This window comes from Prinia subflava, chromosome 14 (genome assembly GCF_021018805.1).
Source record: "Prinia subflava isolate CZ2003 ecotype Zambia chromosome 14, Cam_Psub_1.2, whole genome shotgun sequence".
In the NCBI taxonomy this organism is placed as follows: domain Eukaryota; kingdom Metazoa; phylum Chordata; class Aves; order Passeriformes; family Cisticolidae; genus Prinia; species Prinia subflava.
Genome location: NC_086260.1, coordinates 15,860,529 through 15,882,302, shown reverse-complemented (window position 1 = coordinate 15,882,302; position 21,774 = coordinate 15,860,529). Strand labels below are relative to the sequence as shown.

The window sequence follows — 21,774 nt, the reverse complement described above, 5'->3', positions numbered from 1 at the left end:
TGTAACTGCCAGCTCATGCCACAGGTGTGGTGGGAGCTGTTGCAAGGTTAGGCCTGTGATTTTGTCATTGTGTTAGTTAAACTTTGTGAAGAGCTTTGTTCGTGGTGGTGGCAAGGATAGGAGCAGCCTTTGGGAAGCCGGCTGTCCCCTGAATCCCACTGCAGCTGAGTAAGTGAAGTGTGTGGAGCTGTAGCTAGCGTGGAGGAGCTCTCTTGATGCATATCTGTCAGGAATGTGGGCTGAGGCACAGATTGTGTTCTTCACCTCAGAACTTGTATTGGCAGGACAAACACCAGCCTGAGCAGACATGGCTGTGGCGAATGAGAGTTTGTGCTCAGTACGGGACCAAATTTATCATCAAATTTTGGGCTTCAGGCTCCTGATCAGATGAGAATTATATTTAAGAACTGTATCTGATCCAGCTGTGTGTAGGTTTCACCAGAGCTCATATTACATATCATTAAGAGGAAAGAAAAGGTAAAATGCAGAAATGGAATGAGTCTACATAGGGATTACACAACACATCTGAAAACATAGAGGAGACATAATATGGGCTCCTGAGCCTTTAGGTTTTGCTATTCTCACCCATGTCCTCAGGACAAGGCACTTGCTTGGCACAGTGGTGATGTGGGCAGTTGCTGGAGTGTGGGGAGGGAAGCATTTCCTTTTCCAAACAAGCATGGCTTTGTGCTCTCTGGTGCCTTGTCAAGGTCCTCCGGGCCCAGGGTGAGATGGCAGCAGTGTAACCATGGCAGTGTTTGTCTCAGGTTTAATGACTCATCCCGGAGCATGTGATCACGTGTGCAGCCTCCCCGCTTCCCTTTGCCCTATTTCATCCAATCTTTTGATCTAGTTATATAACCAGGAGTCAAGAGGGGTGGGGGGAAGGAAACAGTGCTGAAGAATTGCAGGTAATGTGACTAAAATGTGTCTGTAGCTCAAATAGCAGAGTTGTTGTCTGGGAAGCCTGAGAAGCTGGGTTTATTTCCAGCACAGTTCTCTGTCTGTCAGTGACCTGATGCTTGATGTCTGAGCTTATAACTCTGAAGAGGCATGGTGGGAGGACAGGGCTCCAAGACCATGGCTGTGGTAGAACTGCTGTGCTTGTAGCAGTGAACCCCTTTGCCTTTATCTTCATATGCATAACCCTCCTTGCATTCATCATGAGATCTGTTCCATCCCGTAAGCTGTGGATACCTGGTTTTCTGGTACGTGTAGGGCTTGCAGAGACAGATATTCACAGAAATATTTGAGCTGCTCTGCTGGTACTGGTCCCTGTGGGCTGAGCTCTGAAGTCCTAAATGTGTTTTGTCTTGGACTTGCAGCAAATGCTGGAGTGGGTCTGGTGGGGTGTCTGGAGAGGAAGTTTGCAAAGTTGGTGCTTTTGAATAAGGTGTGAATCTACTTCTTGTCATGTCAATTTTAAGATGTGATACTGGAGATAAGATTAATTCAATGGGCATATCAACGTGACAGCTGTAGGTGCAATGTGCTGTACTGTAGCATCCTTCATTTAAGCTCCCAGCATTTTGAGAAAGAATGCTCTGTGTCTCCAGATCCCTGAGTCACAATGTGACGCTTGTTGGTTTTGTATTACTTCATCTGCCACATTCCTCTGCACTGATGTCTTCTTTCCTTCAAAGTTCTGTCTAAGTGTCATTTCAATTCAGTCATTAGCTTAGATACACAATGTAAGCAAGAAAGCTGATTACTAGATGAAGTTCAGGGTATCTCTTTGCCTGACACAAGGAGACAAGATGCTTCAAAGAAACTATTACAATGCTTGTCAGAAACAGTTAGCTTCAAAGGAAGCTTTTGAACAGAAACATTTCCTTTCTTTGCTCTGCAAGCATTAGCTTGGTCACTGGCAGCCTGTTGAAGAGCCAAGTGTCACGAAGAACAAGGTGTCATTTCACATTGTGCTTTAAGAGTGGAATCGGGCACAAATGGAGGTCTGAAAATAGGAGAATGAAGAGAAAAAGGAATGCATGGGATTTATAATGTAGAAAGAGTATTGCCACTTAGGTTTTGTCAAAAAGCTTGTTGGAAATTACCATTTAAACCATGAGAGTGAAGCCTGGTGCTGAAACCACTGAGCTGCCTGCTGAGCCATGACCGACCCAGTGTTTGAACCAGATAACCTTTTACATGCTGTGTTCTGTTGGCTCAGGAGATGGCTACACAGGTGTCATATAGATGGAAATGTCTGCCCTAATTGAATGATGTGAAACAAAGAAAAAGAGATTCAAGTTCCTTGTTTTAATCAGAGCTTTTCAAGCCTTCATAGAAAATCAGACCATTGGGATTACAAGTGCTCCACATGGACCTAAACAATTTTGTCTTCTTGTCAGTACACTTTAGGGCTGTGTTGAGGGGTGTTAGTCTTGGCCTTCACTAGGGACAGACCCTTCACTGACAAACCTTTTAACTCTCTTTGACTGTCAGAAAGGACCCCAGTTTTGACCCTCAGAGCGACCTGCTTGCAAATGAGCGAGAGTAGGGCTTGTAGATTCCTGTTCAGCTCAAATCCTGCTGAATGCTGGTGGAAAAGCCAGCTGCCAGCCTGGCACAGCTTTCCCATGCCATGTTCTTGCCCTTGCAGACCAACCCCAGGACGCCGTGTTCAGTGGTGACCATGCAGAGCACGCCGAGGATGGAGAGTGGCAGCGCTCGACTTCAACTACCTCATCTCAGAGCGAGCGGGCAGAGCAACTCTTGCAGAACCAGCACAAGAGCCTGGCCTCTGAGGACACCAAAAAGAAGAGGGCTCAGAAACCGTCTCACATGCGGAGGAACATAAGGTGAGCAGCAGCAGCAGGACAGAAGGAGCTCGGGTCACGTATGGTGGTGAAAACAGAATCTCTGCACTTTGCTTCTGAGCTACGTTGTGCCACTGCTGGCAAGCCAGATGGTTTTTCTTTTCCAAAACCTTAGGATTTCACCAGTGGGAGTAGAGTGATCTCAGACTGGAGTGCTGCATGTGGGTGCAGACTTGTTTGGTATTTCAGAAGAGTGAATATTTGGTTATGGAATATATTGCAAAAATTGTGTAATTGCTGCTGTCTTTTGAGAGATGTAATTGAAAAACAGCACCACCATTAAGTAAATACCAGTTCCAGATATTTGCTGAGGTGAATCCTATTGCAAACAGCCTAAAATACAGTCCTTTCCTATACTATCCTGGGTACTTGTTGACAGGAATGTTGATGCTACAACTGGCGACTGAAATCCTGGAAGTCAGTTTCACCCGGGTTTTATAAAGCAGTATTTGTTTGATTGTAATTCATCACATATTCTGGGACAGGTTGTGAGGTGGTAAATCACCAGGAAATTTTGCTCAAGGGAATTTTATAAGCTCAGAGGAGAACTAATGGAGCAGGAGCTCCTGTGGCAGCAAGTGGCTCTCATGCCCTGTGCTGGTGGTCTTTGGTTCTGGTTTAAACTTGTGCAGATTGATTTCCTAAAGCTGAGGGAATGAACACTGAATAGGCCTTGGAAAGTGAGACTTCATTAGGATGAAGAAGATGTCCCTGAAGTGTGAGTTTGAGTGGTTTTAAAGACTACTTTGAGGGAGCTAGATTTTACCACTGCTTGTACTGCACCTCTCCTCTGGCAAAAGCACCTTCATTTCCAGGACTGGACCGGTGACACTGAAGCAGGGGAAAAGCAAATAAACAAAAACTTCTGGAAAATAAACAAAATTACCTGTAAAGGGAAGGTGCTTTGAGAGAATGCCTTGAAACAATTGTTAAAACCATTAGAGATCCTAGCTCCTGAAAATGCTGTCAGAAGAGAATCAGGGTGATGACTTTTTCTGGGGGAGTTGATGCATTTTCTTCTCATATCTCTTCTTTGCATGACTTAGTGCATTTTGTGTTTATAATGTGATGCATATCAATAAAAACATCCTTTCAAGCAGAAGACTAGGCTCTGGTAACCTAGTTTAAATATGTGCTTACCCACTTACATTTTTCCTCCTTTCATGGCTTTGCTTCTGTCAAACTTTAGTCTTTTCCTTGAGTGACAGTAGTTGACCTGTAGTTGGAATGCACAGTGTTGAAATCACTGTAGAATTTGCCCATATCTTTTGTGGGATACTGTTCCTACTCTGTGTGGCTGACAGAATACCTGGAGCTTGTCAGTCTCTTTGCAGCAGCTGTGCAGCCATTCAGGTTTGTGGAACAAATTGAGTGTAACTAAACCACATTTGCTCCTGTGTTCAGAAAGCTGTTGAGGGAGGACCAACTGGAAGCTGTGACAAAGGCAGCCCAGCAGGAAGAGCTGGAGAGAAGGAAACGGCTTGAGCAGCAGCGGAAGGATTATCCAGCCTCTATACCAACTGTACCCCTGGAGTTTCTTCCTGGTAAGCACTGGGAGGTGCCAGCCAAAGCAAGACTTCTAAGGATAGAAGCTGAATGAGGAAGGTAGTGCCATGCTTGTCCGTGGTAGGACAAGGGGTAATGGTTTTGACCTAAAGGAAGGTAGATTCAGGCTAGATACGAGGAAGAAATGCTTCACAATGAGGGTGGTGAAACACTGGCACAGGTTATGCAGAGATGTGGTAAATGCCCACTCTTGGAAACATTCAAGGTCAGGATGGGCTGGGCTTTGAGCAGTCAGATGTAGCTGAAGATGTCTCTGTTCAGTGTAGAGAGGTTGGACTAGATGGCCTTTGAAGCATCCTTCCAACCCCAAACATTCTGTGATTTTATGCTGTACTTGGGCTTTCAAGTGTGAAATAACAGCAGTTCCAAACCACTTGTAGGTTCAGTGTAGGCACTTCCATTTCTGTGCTTGTTTTGTATCAAGATACAGAGGCTGCTTGGTGAAAGATGCCAGGTAATGTTTGTTGAAGATATTTTGACACATATTAAGTGTGTGTAGGGGGATGCTGAAACAGAGCTCTCTTGTCTTTCCAGCTGGTATAGGAGCTTAAATCAACAGGCTTGGCAGAAATGCCAGATCCTGTTTGTGCTGGGAATGGTCTGGTAACACATGTGTCTGATACTGGGGATAGTGGAACAATAGGCTGGGTATATATGTTGGTGATGTAACCTTGGCCTTCCTTGCATGTTTCAGCAAGCAGTGAGTTGCAGGCAGTATAAATGGTTAAGTATCATTCATGTCTTTGGGTGAATATGTCACCTTGCATTGTTTCCCAATCTGGGTCATTTTGGTGATTTAGTTTAGCACAGCTTCAAAAGGTGTAAAGGGCAGAGAAGTGCAGCTGGATGTTGGGCAAGGGTAAGGAATTCTTGAGTTGGCCTTGCCTCTTGAGGAAATATATATTCTCCCTTATATGCAAGTGTTAAAAACACTTTTACATGTGGGAGAAGGAGTAAGAGCTGTTTAAAACACTTTAACTTATGCAGAGTAGGTTCAGCCCCAGAAGAATGTCACTGCTTGCTGTGTCACTGCAGTGCTGCTGTTTGACCCCATTAGCCTCTCCCCCACATGGCAGCACTTAAAACATACAAACAAATGCTCTTGATCAGCAAAAGTTGTTTATGATATGTGGGATGTAATTATTACAATGTCCCTACTAACAAAGGGCAGTAATCATCCCTTCAGCAGTTGGTACTTTCTCTGCTGGGTGAAGCACAACTTTTACTGAGACCAAATAAAAGAGGAACAAAGGGCTTTAGCATGTTGCATGGTCAGTGTGCCCCAGTCAGGGCATGAAACAGAGGGTGCCATCAGCAATGGGCTATTGTTTCAGCACACTGAGAATGGAGGAGAGTGTGACCCAGGAAGCTGAGTCATAGCAGGATTGTAGACAGTGAGAGTCTGTTATGGAAAATTCCAGGACTAAGTTATTGGAGCTAAACTGGAAGGAAATACTGTCTGGTTTCTGAACAGTTTTGTCTCCTTCCCCATTATTATGAATTACTTATTGTATTTTATGTTTGTAGAGGACATCGTTTTCAGGACAGCAGAGGCAACCCAGCTCCCCCCTCAGGTGCTGGCTGAGGAAGTGATCTGCCTCGACAGTACTAGCAGTGGCAGTGAAGATGATACTAAAGGAAAAAACAGCATTAAAGATGGTGAGTGACCAATTGCCTCAGCCTGCTCTCCTCACCATATGCTGTTTATTCAGCCACAAGTCTGTTTTCATCTGGTCAGATGTTCCAGTGGTGAATCACTTCAGACTTTCTTAGGCCTGTTGGTTTCCAGTTATATGGGCAGTTCTGCCTCTGAGTCCTAAAATGACATTTATAAATGGCCTGTCAGGCCCTCTTGTGAACTTGTGTTTACAAATGCACTTAACTTTGCTCAGTGCATTGCTGAAGAATGCTTGCAGGAGATGTGGCACCATTTATTGGATGTAAAAGGAGCATCTAAGTATTCAGATTTGCAGCTGGAAGTGTTTTTTGTGTCCCTTGTCCCAAATGAATTCAACCAGACTACTTGGTGATCCTTAGGCATTACATCAGTGGATAAAATACATGTCTGGGCTTGGGAATTAAGAAAACATGGAAGAGAATGTAAAACACTCCTAGAAACTGTCTGATGTTGTCTTTGGATCAGCCCAAGTTAATGTTCCCTGAAACATTTGGAAGCCAGGGAAGCTGATACTTTCATATGCTGGTCTGAGGGGCATCGTGTGTGCCTGCTTATTCAGGGTACATCATCAGGCCAGGGTGGAATTGCAAAAGGTGGGGGTAGCCTTATTTCCTGATAGGTTTTCTCAATTCATGGTAAACCCTGACATCGGGTTAACTTGGTCCTTATCCTCTCCTGTTTTGGTTACTTTACAGAAGTGATTGAGCTGAGCTCAGGAGAGGATGATACTCTCCAAATTGTGGACAGCAGTGACTCTGGCAATGAGGAGGAGGAGGATGGCAGTGAAGGGAGCAGTGGCTCTCATGTGAATGATGCCTTAAATCAGTCAGATGCTCTGGGGCAAGTCATCGTCAACATCAATCATCCACCAAATGAGGAGGACATTTTCCTGGCTCCCCAGCTTGCACATGCAGTAAAACCTCATCAGGTAGGCTTTGTCAGCCTTGAAAATGCAATGAATTTGGGCAAGCCTACCTGGGAATCTCAGCAGAGCTTCTTTGGTGAGCCCTGTGACCAGTCTGGTTATGGTGGTGACTGTTGTGGACAGTCAAATGATAAAACTGAATTAGAGGAAGGCCAAGGCTCTGTATAACTCCAGCTGTTGTTATTATGACCTTTGTATATTCAGAAGAACTTTTAAAAAATTAAATTTTATTTCTAAACAAACTAATCAACCCAAATTCAGATCCTCTGACTACAAATTAATTTTGATTTATTGATACATTCTCAAGAAATTCTATGAGCATCTAAAAATACTGAGTTTCTGAGCCTTTCCTAGATTAGAGTACTTTAGTGAGCTTGAAACATCCCCTTTACATTTTCATGGTCCTCATGTACTTGCCACTCTGTAAAAACATACCCATCCTGGGCTTTTTTGTCTGCCACCATTCTAACACTTTTTCTACTTTTATGCTTAGATTGGTGGGATCCGATTCCTTTACGACAACTTGGTGGAGTCCTTGGAGAGATTTAAAACCAGCAGTGGATTTGGGTGTATTTTGGCACACAGCATGGGCCTGGGCAAGACCATACAGGTCATCTCCTTCTTGGACGTCCTTTTTCGGCACACGGAGGCAAAGACTGTTCTTGCCATCGTACCTGTAAGTAGCCACAGGAAGGGCTGGCTGAGGGGCTTCCTTACACTGCTTCTTTCTTTGCATACAGAAGATTGGTGTCCCGTCATTCATCAAGCTCTGTCACATCCTTTCTGCTCTTCCCCCTCTGTCATTGCCTGTGTTCCTGAATTTGCATGCTGTGAGCTGCTGCTTCCCTCTGAGCACACTGGGTGTCATTCCCTGATCTCATTTTTGCTCTTAAAAATCCCAAGTGACTCAACTGGGCTTTTAATCTTTCCGTGCCTAACTTTTTCAGGTGAATACGCTCCAGAACTGGCTAGCAGAGTTCAACATGTGGCTCCCAGCACCTGAAAACCTTCCTGCTGATTATAACTCCAAAGAGGTCCAGCCCCGCACCTTCAAAGTCCACATCCTGAATGATGAACACAAGTAGGTGACAGGAAAAGCTTTTCTGAGCTCTTGGCTCAGGGAGCTCTGCTTCTTTCTGGGTTATTTTCCTTGCATGGATCAGGGCAGTGCAGTGGTCCTGGGGAGTTCTCAGTTCATTGGCTGTGTCTATACACCTAATATTTGATGTCTTCACCTTCTGGGTGGGATAAATTTGAATCTGCTGATGCTGCTCCAGCCATGTATTTACTGTTGGCCAGGATCTGATGTGCTGTGCTGGACTGAGAAAAGACAGTGTCTTGATCTGAACCAATTCTGAACAGAATTGGCTGGAAGGGAAGGAAGAAGCCTGGGGGACAGGAGCATTGAAGGAGACAACAGGGGATAAACAACTCAAAGATTACAATTATGTGCATTGGCAGCTCATTCTGAAAATGGTTTCTGCAGAGGCAAACTCAACAGCTCTATTAAAAGGGAACTCTTGAGTTTGACATGCTTTTGTGCATGACAAACTTCTACACCTCAGCTCCTGTAAGGATTTGTCATTCTCAATCCTGCTATCTGTGGCACATAAAAGGCTTTTTCTCCCTCTGTATCTATTTCCTAAAGAAGTTTCATTGTAAACCTCCATCTGATTTGATGTGAGAAAAGTTCTTAAATTAATTGAATGGGCTTTTTTTTCTCAGCAGTCTCCAATGCAGTGATTTAGCCTGAAATTAGAGTAAAGCTTATGGTTTATTTTGCAGGACAACAGCTGCACGTGCAAAGGTAGTGAATGACTGGGTGACAGAAGGTGGTGTGCTGCTGATGGGATACGAGATGTACCGTCTGCTCTCACTGAAGAAGTCCTTTGCCACTGGCAGGAAGAAGAGAACAAAGAAACAAACTGGCCCTGTCATTATTGACTTGGATGAGGAGGACAGGCAGCAGGAGCTTCTGAAAGGTGGGAAGTCAGCCCTCAAGAGGGAGAGTGTGACCCTGCTGTCCAGCTGGCTGTCAGCTGTGGCAGCACAGGGAAACAACCTCTAACTTCCTTTTAGTATCGCTGATATGATAGAACTTGGCTAGGTTGTTTCTTTGGAGGCAGAAGCTTGTTGAGCTTTGTCTGAGTCTTTAATTTCTTGAAAGACCTGGAAGTGTGGAAGTCAGTACACTGAACTCTGGGATTTGTCAGTGTGAAATTTGTCACTCTGATTGGATGCGAGACACCCGACTTGATGCAGGTCATTGAACAGAAATCAAGGGACAGTCATGTTTGCTCATTATCACATTTTGCTAAATCAGAACTAGTCCTATGTTATCTGCTGCATCAGCCTTGCACCCATGCATGCACCCATGGATGCTGCTTTTTGTCTTTAAGACAAACCCTTTGTCTTTAAGACATACCCCTCTTCTGCAAAGCTGCCGTGACCTTATAAAACCAGAACTTTGTCTTATTCATCTCTAACTAACCCTTAATGCCCCTTGTCCTCAGGGATCGAGAAGGCTTTGTCCCGCCCCGGCCCAGACGTGGTCATTTGTGACGAGGGACACCGGATCAAGAACTGCCATGCCAGCACCTCCCAGGCGCTGAAGAACATCCGCTCGCGCCGGCGCGTGGTGCTGACGGGCTACCCCCTCCAGAACAACCTCATCGAGTACTGGTGCATGGTGGACTTTGTCCGGCCCGACTTCCTGGGCTCGCGGCAGGAGTTCAGCAACATGTTCGAGCGGCCCATCCTGAACGGGCAGTGCATCGACAGCACCCCGCAGGACGTGCGGCTGATGCGCTACCGCAGCCACGTCCTGCACAGCCTGCTCGAGGGCTTCGTGCAGCGGTGAGTCCTGAGGGCACTTTGAGGGCTGCAGCTCCTGCACACAGCTCCTTCATCGTGAGCTGCCTGGCTTGTTTGCTGAGTGCATGGGGTACAGCTGAGTCTTGCTGCCTTATAGAATCGTGGAATCGGATAGGTTGGAAAAGAGCTGGAGGATTGTCAGGTCCAGCTGTTAACCCACCACAGCCACCACTAAAGCTTGTCCCCAGGTGCCACACCTATGAGTCTTCTAAATCCCTCCAGGATTGGTGACTCCACCACTTCCCTGAGCAGCCTGTTCCAATGTCTGACCACCCTTTCCATGAATAAACTTTTTCTAATATCTAATCTAAACCTCCCGGGCACAATATGAGGCTATTTTCTCTTGTCTTATCACTGTTACCTGTGAGAAGAGACTGTTCTGTCCCTGGATATAACCTACTTTTAGGTAGTTGTGGAGAGAGAGAGGTCCCCCAAAGCCTCCTTTTCTCCAAGCTGAGCCCCCCTCAGCTGTTCCTCATCAGACTTGTGCTCCAGACCCTTCCCCAGCTCCGTTCCCTTCTCTGGACATGCTCTAGCACTGTCTTGTAGAGAGGGGCCCACAGCTGAGCCCAGGATTCAAGGCAGGACCTCATCAGTGCTGAGTTCAGGGGGAGGTTCATTGCCCTGGCCCTGCTGGCCACACTGTAAAGTTGGTTTGCTTTGGTACCACAGACTGATAATGGAGAACTACATCTCTAACTGCCCCAGAGTGACCTTAGGTTTATTTGGATGGCTTAATAGCCAATTTGGATGTGTGCTTTGTGACATCCTTATCCAAGGATCTGAAAGTGTTTCATGAAAGCGTTAAGAAAAGTGATGTGACTCCACCACTCGAAACAAATCAGCATTTTTTTCTCAGATGAGAATTCTAAGATGCTGGTCTGGAGTGTCTTAATCATTGGCAGTGCTGAAAATAGACTTTACATCTTACTTCTGTTTTGCAGCTACTATGGAAAACAGAACTTTCATCATCCTGTTAACTCTGTGACCTGTGCTAGAGGATTGTAATGTTTGAGACGTTTATAACTGTGTTTACAATTGGTATTTGACTGCAGGGAGAGTATCTCAGAAGTGTCATGCATTAGAGAAACATGCAATTTAGAGGTCCTTCTCCCTGCAGCTGGGTGGGCAAGAAGTCAAAATCTTACCCTACAGGCAGCCACAGGGAGATCATGTTGGGAAATTCCCTTCCCTGTATTTATCTCACCCTTTTTATTTCCTCCACAGGCGAGGCCACAACGTGCTGAAGGTTCAGCTGCCACCCAAGGAGGAACACGTGATTCTGGTGCGTCTGTCCAAGATCCAGCGGGCGCTGTACACGGAGTTCATGAACCGCTTCCGAGACGCCGGCAACAGCGGCTGGCTGGGGCTGAACCCACTCAAAGCTTTCTGCGTCTGCTGCAAGGTGGGTTCGGCAGAAGAGACAAAGAAAGATTCTGATATGTTGGGGAAAGGGGAATATAAGTCAAAAAGAGGAGGTGACACTGTGTTTGGCCAGGGACATCATCTCTCCCCAGAGTGCTCTGCAGTGGTTTAACAGTGTTGTTGTCTTTGCTTCCAGAACTGAGGTGCAGGGATGTTAAATGTCTCTTTCAAACTGTGCAAGAAACCTGCTGCCATCAGCTGAAACAGTCTGGGTTGATACCTGAAACTGCATAACCTTACCTGCTTAGTGCAGACAGGCAGCTTCCTCTGCCTTTGTGCTGTGTGGGGTGCACAGTGACCTCCTGGTTTGTTCTCAAGGAAAGAACTAGGCACTTTTAAAGACAGGAGAGCTAGAAGAAGTATTAATTCTTCCCTTTGAATAGCTGTGGGGGCTTTCAGGTTACAATCATTGGCAAGCAGCAGACCAGTGCAGGTCTAACCACCTTCTTTCTTTATCCCTTCAGATCTGGAACCATCCAGATGTGTTGTATGAAGCTCTGCAAAAGGAGAATCTGGCAAATGAGCAGGATTTGGATGTGGATGACCTTGGCACAGCAAACAGTAATTCCCGCTGCCAGCCTCAGGGAGTTAAAGTCAAAACAGAGAGTAATGCTTTGGCATCACCAGTTGGAGAAGCCACTAATAGCAAGTTCCTCCAGAGTGTTGGCTTCAACCCTTTTCAGGAGAGAGCAAATCAGGTTGTAACTTATGAGTGGGTGAGTGTCACTGCTGGAAAGCTCTTCATTTGGAGAGTCTGAAAGACTGGACAGTTTTCTGAAGCAGAGTAAAGAGAAGACTCTTCTGAGTTGTGGGTTTCTCTTATGTTCTCTACCACAGAGCATCTTGATAAGCAGATCTGCGTGGTACTGGGAGGGGTTTGTGACTGGTGAGGTAGAGGTGCAGGCAGCACTCTTATGTCATTGATCTCATTGCCCAAAAAGACTGTGGACTTTGTTATTCTAAATAAAGGTGTTAGGGTGAAGTTTGATCTAAATAAGATGGTGGTAAATCTAGAAGGATGGAGGAAAGCTCTTGAGATAAAAGAGTCATGAGAGGTTAAGAGGACACTCATTCATGGATGAAGTTTGTCATTTGGAGCTTCTGGAAAAGGGAGATAGCAGCAGTAGTTGGGAGTAACATTGTCACCTCAAACAACTGGGTGTAAATGACCTCATTTCCACGATTTATTTCTCTCACCTTGAGACAGGGTTGTTGAACTAAGCAGGGAATGAGCAACTCCACCTGTAATAGTCTCCTGTTTCTTGGTAGGCCAAAGACATCTTGTGTGATTACCAGACGGGAGTCCTGGAGAACTCACCCAAGATGGTGTTACTTTTCCACCTAATAGAGGAAAGTGTGAAGCTTGGAGACAAGATCTTGGTCTTCAGGTAAGCAGAGTACCACCAACTGATCCTACAGTCATTACATACTGGAGTAGTTGGATCCCCCCTGGTACTAGGAGGTTTTTACAGAGTATGAATGGTGTGGCTGTTTCCCTTTTCTATTTTGTTGTATTAATGTGGATTTTCATCTGTGGATTTTATACTTCTGCCACTGTCACATTTACTAGTGAGGGATGTGCTGCACAAACAAGGTTTGACAACCAGCAGCACTGTCATGGATGGGGAAGGGTTCTGATGCTCCACTTCTGCTGCTGGGGGGCTTTTTCCTGAACAGAGATCTTGGTTTTGCAGCCAGAGCTTGTCCACCTTATCTGTCATTGAAGAGTTTTTGGCAAAGAGACCGATGCCGAGTCCTCCAGGCTCAGATGGAGGAGTTCATAACTGGGTCCGGAACATCAACTACTACAGTGAGTGCATCCAGTCCTCCTCTCGTGTTGTGACACTGTTTGATCGTGTGAAGGACTAATTCCTGAAAGTCACCCACCATCTTCTTGTAGTTGTCTTTGGGTGTGAAATGCTCTGCTGAAGCATTCTTCCGGTGAACCTCTTTCAGACTGTTCTTGCTTTAGTTGTTTTGGAGGACAATGTCAGTTGGATAGCAGCCAAACAGTAATTTCCAAATCCTCTTTTGACATCTTGCTTAGTACATGTTAGACATCTCTGACATCTCACTTAGACACTACTGCTTTTTTAAAGTTGCAAAAGACACTTTTTGCCTCCTGTTGGCTATTTGCTACATCTTGGTTCCCAAAGCAAAGTCACTGTGGAATGCTTTCACTTGCTCAAGGCTGTGAACTCCTTTCCCCTCTTCCCCAGCTTTAAATCTTTTTCTGGTATGGGTTGTTGCTTTGTGTGGCTACTTTACAGGCCAGGACTGAGAAGAATGGTGGATATGGTGTTCCTGATTTTTGCAGAGCTGCCAGAAGCAGGCTGCTGCCCAGGAACAGAGACATGACACCCCTTGCACTCCTTTACACCAGCACTTTCTGCGCTCAGGTCTAGTTTCTGGGGATTTGCCAAAAGCTTTACAATTTTGCTTTCTCTTGATTCCTGGAGCTTTCTGCATAAATGAGGCCTTTGTTCCTGTTGTTCCTGCTTGCTATCCACCTTGCCTAAAGCAGAGCCTTAAAGGGCTAGATGTGTTGTCATGCTCACAGGCCTGGCCTTGACAAGCTTGAGTAATGTTTACTTGATCTTTCAATTGATCAAGTCCCAGCCTGGCTGGCTGCATTGCACTTGCCTTTTTGGGCATATTTCAGATACAGAGTAGTCTAGTTGAGATTCTGGAGTACACGACTTGAATTGGTTTGGAACCAGTTTCAGAAAGTGGGTTTATTCTGATAGAAATCCCCCAAACATACAGAGCTTTTACATGTATCTTTAATTCCCTTCTCAGGACTGGATGGCAGCACCTCTGCCTCGGAAAGGGAACGGCTGATTAACCAGTTCAATGATCCCAGCAATGCCTCTGTTTGGCTCTTCCTTTTGTCCACACGGTGAGTTGGCTGGAGCAGAAGGGCACGGGGGAGGACTCGTACTGATGTTCTGGATGCATGTGGGTTTTCAGTTCTTAACTTCTTTTGTGATATGCTCTCCGTGGTGTGATAGTGCCATCTGCTTCTGAATTCCCTAGGAATGTAGCGTTTCAGCCTTAGGCCTCTGCAACAGCTTAACAGTCTTGAAAACCAAACTTAGGCTTGAAGTTTGACTGGAAGAAACTTTCCATAGACCCTTTATGGGCTCTTGGCTGTGGTGATTGTCCCTGCCTATAAGTTTTGGAAATTGCCCCGGGCAGCAATTTGAAATTTGCCTTAATTTTCCAGTGCTGGGTGTCTGGGTGTCAACCTGATTGGAGCAAACAGAGTGGTGGTGTTTGATGCCTCCTGGAACCCGTGCCACGACGCGCAGGCCGTGTGCCGCGTGTACCGCTACGGGCAGAGGAAGCCGTGCCACATCTACAGACTGGTGTCTGATTACACCCTGGAGAAGAAGATCTACGACCGCCAGATCTCCAAGCAGGGCATGTCAGGTAAGCACAGATGAGCACAACGTTCCATGCTCAGCTTCCACTCCTCTTAGTTCATGGAAGTCCTGTTTCTGTAGGTTTTGTAACTTCTTTCTTTAAGGTTTAAAAGCAGAGAGGTGACAGGCACTACCCCAGGGCTGTGTTTGAGGTTTGAGTTGGCAGTGACATGGGATCCTGTAAGAAATTCATGGTGGTAGAGCATCCTGCAGCAGTTGTGGTCCCAGTCCTCTGCTGTGCCATTTGCTTTCCCTGCTCCTCTGCTGGCTACTGCAACAGACTGGAGACTCAGGGAGTGCTCATCCTGTTTTCCCCTCTGCCTGGATATTGCTCATCTCAAACTGGGTGTTACTATTTAAATAGCTCTGTATCTCCATTTTTCCTGCAGTAAGAGAGGGAAAATAGCTAAGTGAAAACATATATTGATACCTTTGACTGATAGTGCTTGCCAAGAATAATTAATTCATTGTGGTTCTGACCTGCCTTTGTACCAAAAGTATTTTTGTGCTGGCTTGTGCCAGTTGTCAAGCTGCTCTCATAGAACATGCAGCTGAGGGTTGTGGTGACCCAAAGAGAGCTCTGTCTCCTTTTCTCAAAACTCCAGAGGCAGCAGCCCAGCATGATCAGCTCAGTTTGCTGTTGTGCACTCAAGATTCTGTCCTGGCTCCCAGAAGAGTCCTGGATAGGAGTGTTTTCCCCTTGTCCTTCCATTTGACCTGTGTGCAGGAGGGAATGTTCAAGGAAAACATTCAAGCTCTTGTGAGTGAGGAAATGTGGCTGCTTTTCTGAGCTTTCCATTTTAGTACATAGTTACTAATTTGAGTCTTGTTGGTGGGATTTGTGGGAGAACACATACTGGTGTGGCTGCAGTTCTGTCCCAGGATGTGTATGTTTACAGCCTTGTTACGTGAGGTGGGACACTATCCATAATTAGTTTTGTGTTCCCGTTTGCCAGGAGCTTGGTGACCTGCACAGCTTTGCTGTGCAGTCTGGAGCACAGGCACTTGTCAGCCTGACTTGGTCAAACAGGCTCAGCTCTGAACATGATGATTTTTTTCCTTGCCCTGACATTTACAGAATACTTCTGAGGATTGTGTAGATTGCAGGGAGGGAGCTGTATTAGGACAGAAAGGCAGCAGGCAAGCAGTGCTCTCTTCCCTTCTCTGCTCATCGATTCCGTCTCTTTTCCAGATCGGGTGGTGGATGATCTGAACCCAGTACTGAACTTCACTCGACGGGAGGTGGAGAACCTGCTGCATTTTGTGGAAGAAGAATCTGACCCTGCTCAGCTCTCCCTCAATCCAAGCAAGATGAAGGAGTCTGTTCTACAATTAGCCTGTCTCAAGTATCCTCACCTCATCACCAAGGTAAGACCAGCCTGCTTCTTTGCTGGCACTGTGCAGCACAGGTAGGAGTGGGCCTGGAGGAGTCTGGCAGTGTGATGGGGCCGTGGTTGCAAGAAGGATGCACCTAGGTGCTGGTGGGAATAGGCAGAAAATTCTCTAGAGAGGACCCAAAGATCTCTGCCCTTCCCTGTAGTATCTTCCACTCATCTAGAAACACCTCTGTCCTGTACAGGTGTGGGGGCAGGTTGTCAGGCACCCCTTTTTTCAACTTGGTGCTGGGCATGAAGGTGGCAGTGGAACATCCCAGCTTACTGCCAGCTCTTTTCCTGAGGTGACTTTAAGCCAAAGCTGGGACAGGCAGCACTGTCCTGTGCTGTCAGGAGTGTCACTGGTGGGGTGGTGCTGCAGAGTGTGCCTGTGCCAGGTGCTGGGGGCTGTGGGACATCCTGGCAGGCTCCGTGCTTGTGCTCTTGGCCTGGCCAAAGCTCCTGGGTTTTGCTGTGTGCTCATGGCCTTGGCTGGGCAGGGGATGGCATTAGCTGACTGTCACCCTTCAGGATGAGCCTTGGTCACATCCACAGCGGTGCCCCCCACACGTGCTTGGCCGGGGTCGGCTCTGCCAGCCCGGGAAGGAGTCAGGCTGCGCAGGGAGTGGCGGCTGCCGTTCGGGGTGTGCTGCCTCCCTCTTGCGGTGTGTGGGTGCCAGAACCGCGGTGCTGTGGGCTTGCAGGAGCCTTTTCAGCATGAGTCACTGCTGATCGACCGGAAGGAGCACAAGCTGACCAAGGCAGAGAAGAAAGCAGCCAAGAAGAGCTATGAGGAGGAAAAGCGAGCATCCGTCCCCTACACCCGGCCGTCCTACGCACAGTATTACCCAGCCAGTGACCAGAGCCTGACGAGCATCCCTGCCTTTAGCCAGAGGAACTGGTGAGCACCTGCCCCTTCCCTTCTCTCCACGCTGTAGACATGAAATGAGGGGGCAGAGGATGCTTATCGCTGTGGGGTGGATGCTGCACTCTCCCCCCTCCTCTCTCACTAGGCGACCAGCCCTCAAGGGTGAGGACAAACCAGTGGCAAGTGTCCGCCCAGTTCAGTCCACCCCCATTCCAATGATGCCCCGGCATGTCCCCATGGGCGGTGCAGGATCAACCTCAACTTCCAACCCTGCTGTCAACTTTCCCATCAACTATCTACAGCGAGCTGGTGTCTTTGTGCAGAAGATTGTTACCACCACGGGTGAGTTGCTGCGTCACAAAGTGGGTTGGGTTGTGTTGCCCATGGTGAACTGAGGATCAGGGTGAGTTGTTGATGTCCACATGAGCTGTGGGCAGATGGGCATCAGAGGCAAAAGTACTGTCTCTCTGCATTTGAGTGGTTCCTCTGTGCCTGAAGGAGTTTCCCTGCAGGAATACAAGAGCCATGGACCTGGTGGATTGTTGGGAGTGAACTTTCCCTGATAGGAGCTGCAGTGCTGTTGCTGGTGGTTCTGGAGATGCTGTGCCAGGACAGTATGGCTTTGCTTCCTTGGAGCCTCTGCTGCCTTCTTGCACTGTGTAGAAATAAACCCGGGGCTTATTTATGGCACAGCACATAGGAAAGACAGTTACACTTCAGAAAAAGGGATTGGTGGCACACCTGCCCTCTCCTGGCTGTGGCTGGCATGCAGTTTAATGGGCATTATCCTGTTTCTTTCCCCACTGCCAGATATTGTGATTCCGGGTACAAACACATCCACTGATGTACAAGCAAGAATCAGTGCTGGCGAGAGCATCCACATCATCCGAGGGACAAAAGGTAATTCTGTCCTGCTGAGACTTGTGGAGAGGGTCCTAGCCAGTGCTAGTTAGAAAAGAAAATGATGTAAAGGCATTAATCAATCCCTTGAGAAAAAAAGCAACAAGAAGGGAAGGAGGCCTAGAGTTTGCAGTGACTCTGTTGCAGCCCATGCTCTGGGTGTGCTGATGCTGCATGGCTCTTGCAGCTGTGGCTGCTCCTGTCTCCAAGAGGAGCTGTTGAACTTTGGGGTTCAGTTCTTCCTTCACTCAGCACTCGCTGCAAGTCCTGAGGCAGCCAAACACTCCCTGCTTCTCCCAGAGCAAACTGTTTCAAGTGTGGAGTTCCACATTTCCCACTAGCACACTGACAGGGGGTGATCTTCAGTCCAGGAAAGCTGGAAGGGGGAAAGTGAAGGGTGAGGAAGGGGGTAGAAGCCCTCTACTGGGCTTGTGCAGCACTGCTGTCCAATTCTTGCCCAAGGAACCTCGCAGGCTCATAGATCCAGGTCCTGAGCTGAGACTGGAGTTGTAATGAAGTTGTTGAATGAAGTTGTCCTGCCTCTGTTCCAGGGACGTATATCCGGACCAGCGACGGTCGGATTTTTGCCATCCGGACCACTGGGAAGCCGAAGGGCAATGAAGACCGTCGGACAGCTGCCTCAGGTAGGGGCCTGTGGGTCAGTGTGGGGCTTGCACGTGTGCTTTCCTACTGGAGTGTCTGGGGCAGCAGGCCCTGGTGTATTCCATCACATCTGCGTTTAGAGCTGACCCTGCCATATCCCCAAGATATTCCCACCTTCCTTTCCACCGTTGGCCCGCAGGTGTTTCTCTGAGGTCATCCTTCTCACCTGCCCCATCCCCTTGTCCGCAGGCTCCCAGAGCTCTTCCCTGGAGTCCACAAGCAACGGCAGACACAGTGCCTCATCCCCGCAGCTCCCCAGCGCCGAGGAGCTCACTCGGCCCATCTCCCCCGACAGCCCTGAGATCATCAGCGAGCTGCAGCAGTACGCGGAGGCGGCGGCCGCACGCGAGTCCCGCCACGGCTCCCCCAGTGCCGCCGCGGCGCAGGGCCACGCCGCCCGCGCCGACGGCACGCCCGGCGCCGCCCGAGGAGCCGAGCAGCACGCGGGCGTTCACTGCGGGGCTCCCTCCGTGTCCTCGGCCCTGCCGGCCACCAGCCAGCACAGCAACGCCCACCCGGTGTTGGACTTACGGGGCAACAAGCGCAAGTCGACGTCGCCGTCGGCCGCGGAGGAGCAGTCCCGGAGGCAGCAGAAGAAGCGCCAGTTGCCGTCGTCCGCGCAGCCGTACGAACACGGGTACCCCGTCTCTGGTGGGTTCACCATGCCTCCTGTCTCTTTAAACCACAACCTAACCCATCCATTTGCCTCCCAGCCAGGAAACTCCTTGTACATGGGCGCTGGCTCCTCTTATTACCAGCTGCCCAATTTACTCTCAGACCCTCATCTGGTGTTCCCTGTGACTACTGACCCTCTGCTGACAGCCGGCACCGCCAGCTCTTCTGCTGCTACCTCAGCCACCGCCAGCGTCCCCTCATTCATGCTAAACCCTTCTCTGGCAGGGGTGCTGCCCAATTACTCGCTTCCCTTCACGCAGTCACTCCTGCCCGAGCCCAGGATGTTTGCTCCTTTCCCAGCCCCCGTCTTGCCTAGCAGCCTTCCCAGGAGCATGGCATCTGCCTACCCTGGCTACATGTCCCCTCACTCGGGCTACCCGACTGGGGGTCTCCTTCGGTCCCAGGTGCCTCAGTTTGAACCCCAGGAGGTCCCAGAGGTGGGATGCAGCTCTAATGACGAGGACAAAGACGACGATGTCATAGAGATCACAGGGAAATAAAAAGGCCCGGCTCCTGCTCGGTCTCAGCTCCGCCAGGAGGCAAAAGTTGCAGGACCTTTTTGGGAGTCAGGATTTTCTCTCTGGGCCACGGCAGTGGGTGGAGAAGGATGCGAAGGGTGTGGCGTGGGGGTGGTTTTGTTCTTTTCGTTTTGTTTTGTTGTTTTTTAGCTGTCGAGGATAAGAATTGTATTAGGGGCTGGGAGATGGGAGAGGGATAGAGTGGACCTTTGAGAGCCAGGGGAGCAAGAGCCGGGGAGGAGGGAAGCAGCAATGCAAACTGTAGGAGTGCCTCCCCACCACGCTCTGTCTGTCTGTCTGTCTCTGTTCTCTGTCTTGTCTGGCCATGGAGCCTTGGTGTTGTGAGTCACTGCCCTTCTCAGGCCTGGAGGCACGGGCTTGACTGCTGGCAGGGCCGAGCTCCCTCTCACACGAACTGCCTTATCTGTGAACTTCTCTCACTGCGAGAGGGGTGGGCCGGGGGTGACTCCACCAGAGGTTGGGGACAAAGTGTTTTTAATGGGGAGGGAGTGGGGAGGCATCTACATTGTGTATGTTGGGGCAGGGAGGGAGGGGATTGATGTCAAATAAAAGAGGAAAGAAAAGAAAAAAAAAAGATTAAAAAAAAAAAAAGAAAATACCCCACAATTTGTCACCCTCTTCAAATTCACGTGAGACTAGTGTGAGGGCTCCAGGCAGGTTCCTGTGCCAGGGCTCTGATGGGGGGTTCCCCCAGGCCCTTCTGGAGGGTCCCGTCCAAGGTAGGTTGGCCCTGTGTGTCTGATGCCACCTCTGTGTGCCAGGCCAGATGGGTGGAGAAATCCCACATGTCTTGGTGGCCATCAGAGGGGAATCCTGCTGACTTCCCCATATCCTGCCAGGCTGTGTGAAGGCCACGTCTCACCCTGCTGTGGCCCACCAGATCCAGGGGTGGGTGGGCTCGCTGCTGCTTCTGAACAGCACCAGGCAGTGGAGAAGGTTGGAGGGGACATTGGACCAGTGCCAGTTGCTGTTGAATCTGTGACTGGAGAGACTTTCCCCTGCACAGAATCTCTACATTAATTTATTTCATGAAGGCTTAATATTTATTGTCTGGGAGAGTCTTTCTTTCTACTTTTAAGTTAATTTCCATATTAAAAAAATAAAAAGCTGGCCTTCGTCATGCAGTGGTCGCTTGTTGGGTTGTCTGTGTGGGGAGAAGCAGCTGGTTGACCAAAGCCTAGCCTAGGAGCAGGGCCTACTGTGGAGGTGGCCTGTGGCTGGCCCAGGTGGCACCAGTTGGATGTGTCCCATCAGGGCATTCTGCCAGAGCAGGAGCTGCTCTGGGTGCTGAGCAGCTGGAGGGAGGATGGAATCCTCCTGTCATGGGGCAGGTGGAGGAGCACATGTGGGAGCCTGCTGTGCTCAATCCTAGTGAGAAGGAGGAGAGCTGTGAGGTGTGTGGAGCTGGGAAAACTGAGCTCTTGCTGGGGAAGTGCCTTTCCCCACGCAGGATTGGCCCTCCTGCTCAGTCCCAGGAGTGCAGGGCCTGGTCCTGGCCCTGCCAGCGAGCACCCCGGCTGCTCCTCAGCTCCAGGGCTCCTAGGGAGAGGCTGGGACACCCAGGTGCAGCTGGGCTTGGAGCAGATGACAGTGTGTGAGAACGCACTAGGGTGGACACTTGAAATCCAGGAACCTCCATGTCACATCTGGGTCACCATGCAGGAGCTGTGCTTGCCTGTGTTGGATGTCCCTGGAGCTGGTGGCAGGCTGTAGGGGCCCCCTAGGCCATGGAAGCTGCAGTCACTGGTGTTTGCTGGGACCAACTAGGTGTAGGAAAGGGCAGGATGTCCTGACATGCTCCACCAAAGGGGTGCTGGAATATGGGGACCTCCCTTCCTGAGAGAGAGGGTTGTGTGTGCACGCGTGTGTTACGGAAACACAATAAAAATTGTTATGGGGCTTTCCTAGTGTCTTTCTCTGTTTAATGGACATTGTCTGTCAAACATAACCACACCATTCATAGAAGCCTTAGATCAACAGTTTAGCTATGCAAATTATTTTAATTATTTTTTTAAAAAACAAACATTAAAATAGTGCTTTCTTC

At 48.5% G+C, this 21,774-nt stretch overlaps 1 protein-coding gene across 4 annotated transcripts in view; it reads left to right on the top strand.

Moving 5' to 3' along the window:
- RAD54L2 (RAD54 like 2) overlaps window positions 1-21,774 on the top strand; it is a 79,571-nt gene that overhangs the window by 55,103 nt on the left and 2,694 nt on the right. For 3 of the 4 annotated variants that reach the window (XM_063411813.1, XM_063411812.1, XM_063411814.1), the window contains 20 exons: window positions 2,603-2,801; window positions 4,224-4,363; window positions 5,913-6,044; window positions 6,759-6,991; window positions 7,482-7,664; window positions 7,936-8,069; window positions 8,774-8,970; window positions 9,502-9,844; window positions 11,090-11,267; window positions 11,752-12,003; window positions 12,557-12,675; window positions 12,982-13,097; window positions 14,087-14,186; window positions 14,514-14,719; window positions 15,905-16,080; window positions 16,790-16,986; window positions 17,099-17,295; window positions 17,764-17,853; window positions 18,405-18,497; window positions 18,706-21,630. In XM_063411813.1, the coding sequence (XP_063267883.1) occupies window positions 2,603-2,801; window positions 4,224-4,363; window positions 5,913-6,044; window positions 6,759-6,991; window positions 7,482-7,664; window positions 7,936-8,069; window positions 8,774-8,970; window positions 9,502-9,844; window positions 11,090-11,267; window positions 11,752-12,003; window positions 12,557-12,675; window positions 12,982-13,097; window positions 14,087-14,186; window positions 14,514-14,719; window positions 15,905-16,080; window positions 16,790-16,986; window positions 17,099-17,295; window positions 17,764-17,853; window positions 18,405-18,497; window positions 18,706-19,691 (4,271 nt within the window). In that variant the 3' untranslated portion in view covers window positions 19,692-21,630. Of the gene's footprint in view, window positions 1-2,602; window positions 2,802-4,223; window positions 4,364-5,912; window positions 6,045-6,758; window positions 6,992-7,481; window positions 7,665-7,935; window positions 8,070-8,773; window positions 8,971-9,501; window positions 9,845-11,089; window positions 11,268-11,751; window positions 12,004-12,556; window positions 12,676-12,981; window positions 13,098-14,086; window positions 14,187-14,513; window positions 14,720-15,904; window positions 16,081-16,789; window positions 16,987-17,098; window positions 17,296-17,763; window positions 17,854-18,404; window positions 18,498-18,705; window positions 21,631-21,774 lie in introns of those variants that run through there. The other variant, XM_063411816.1, reaches the window with a different exon arrangement.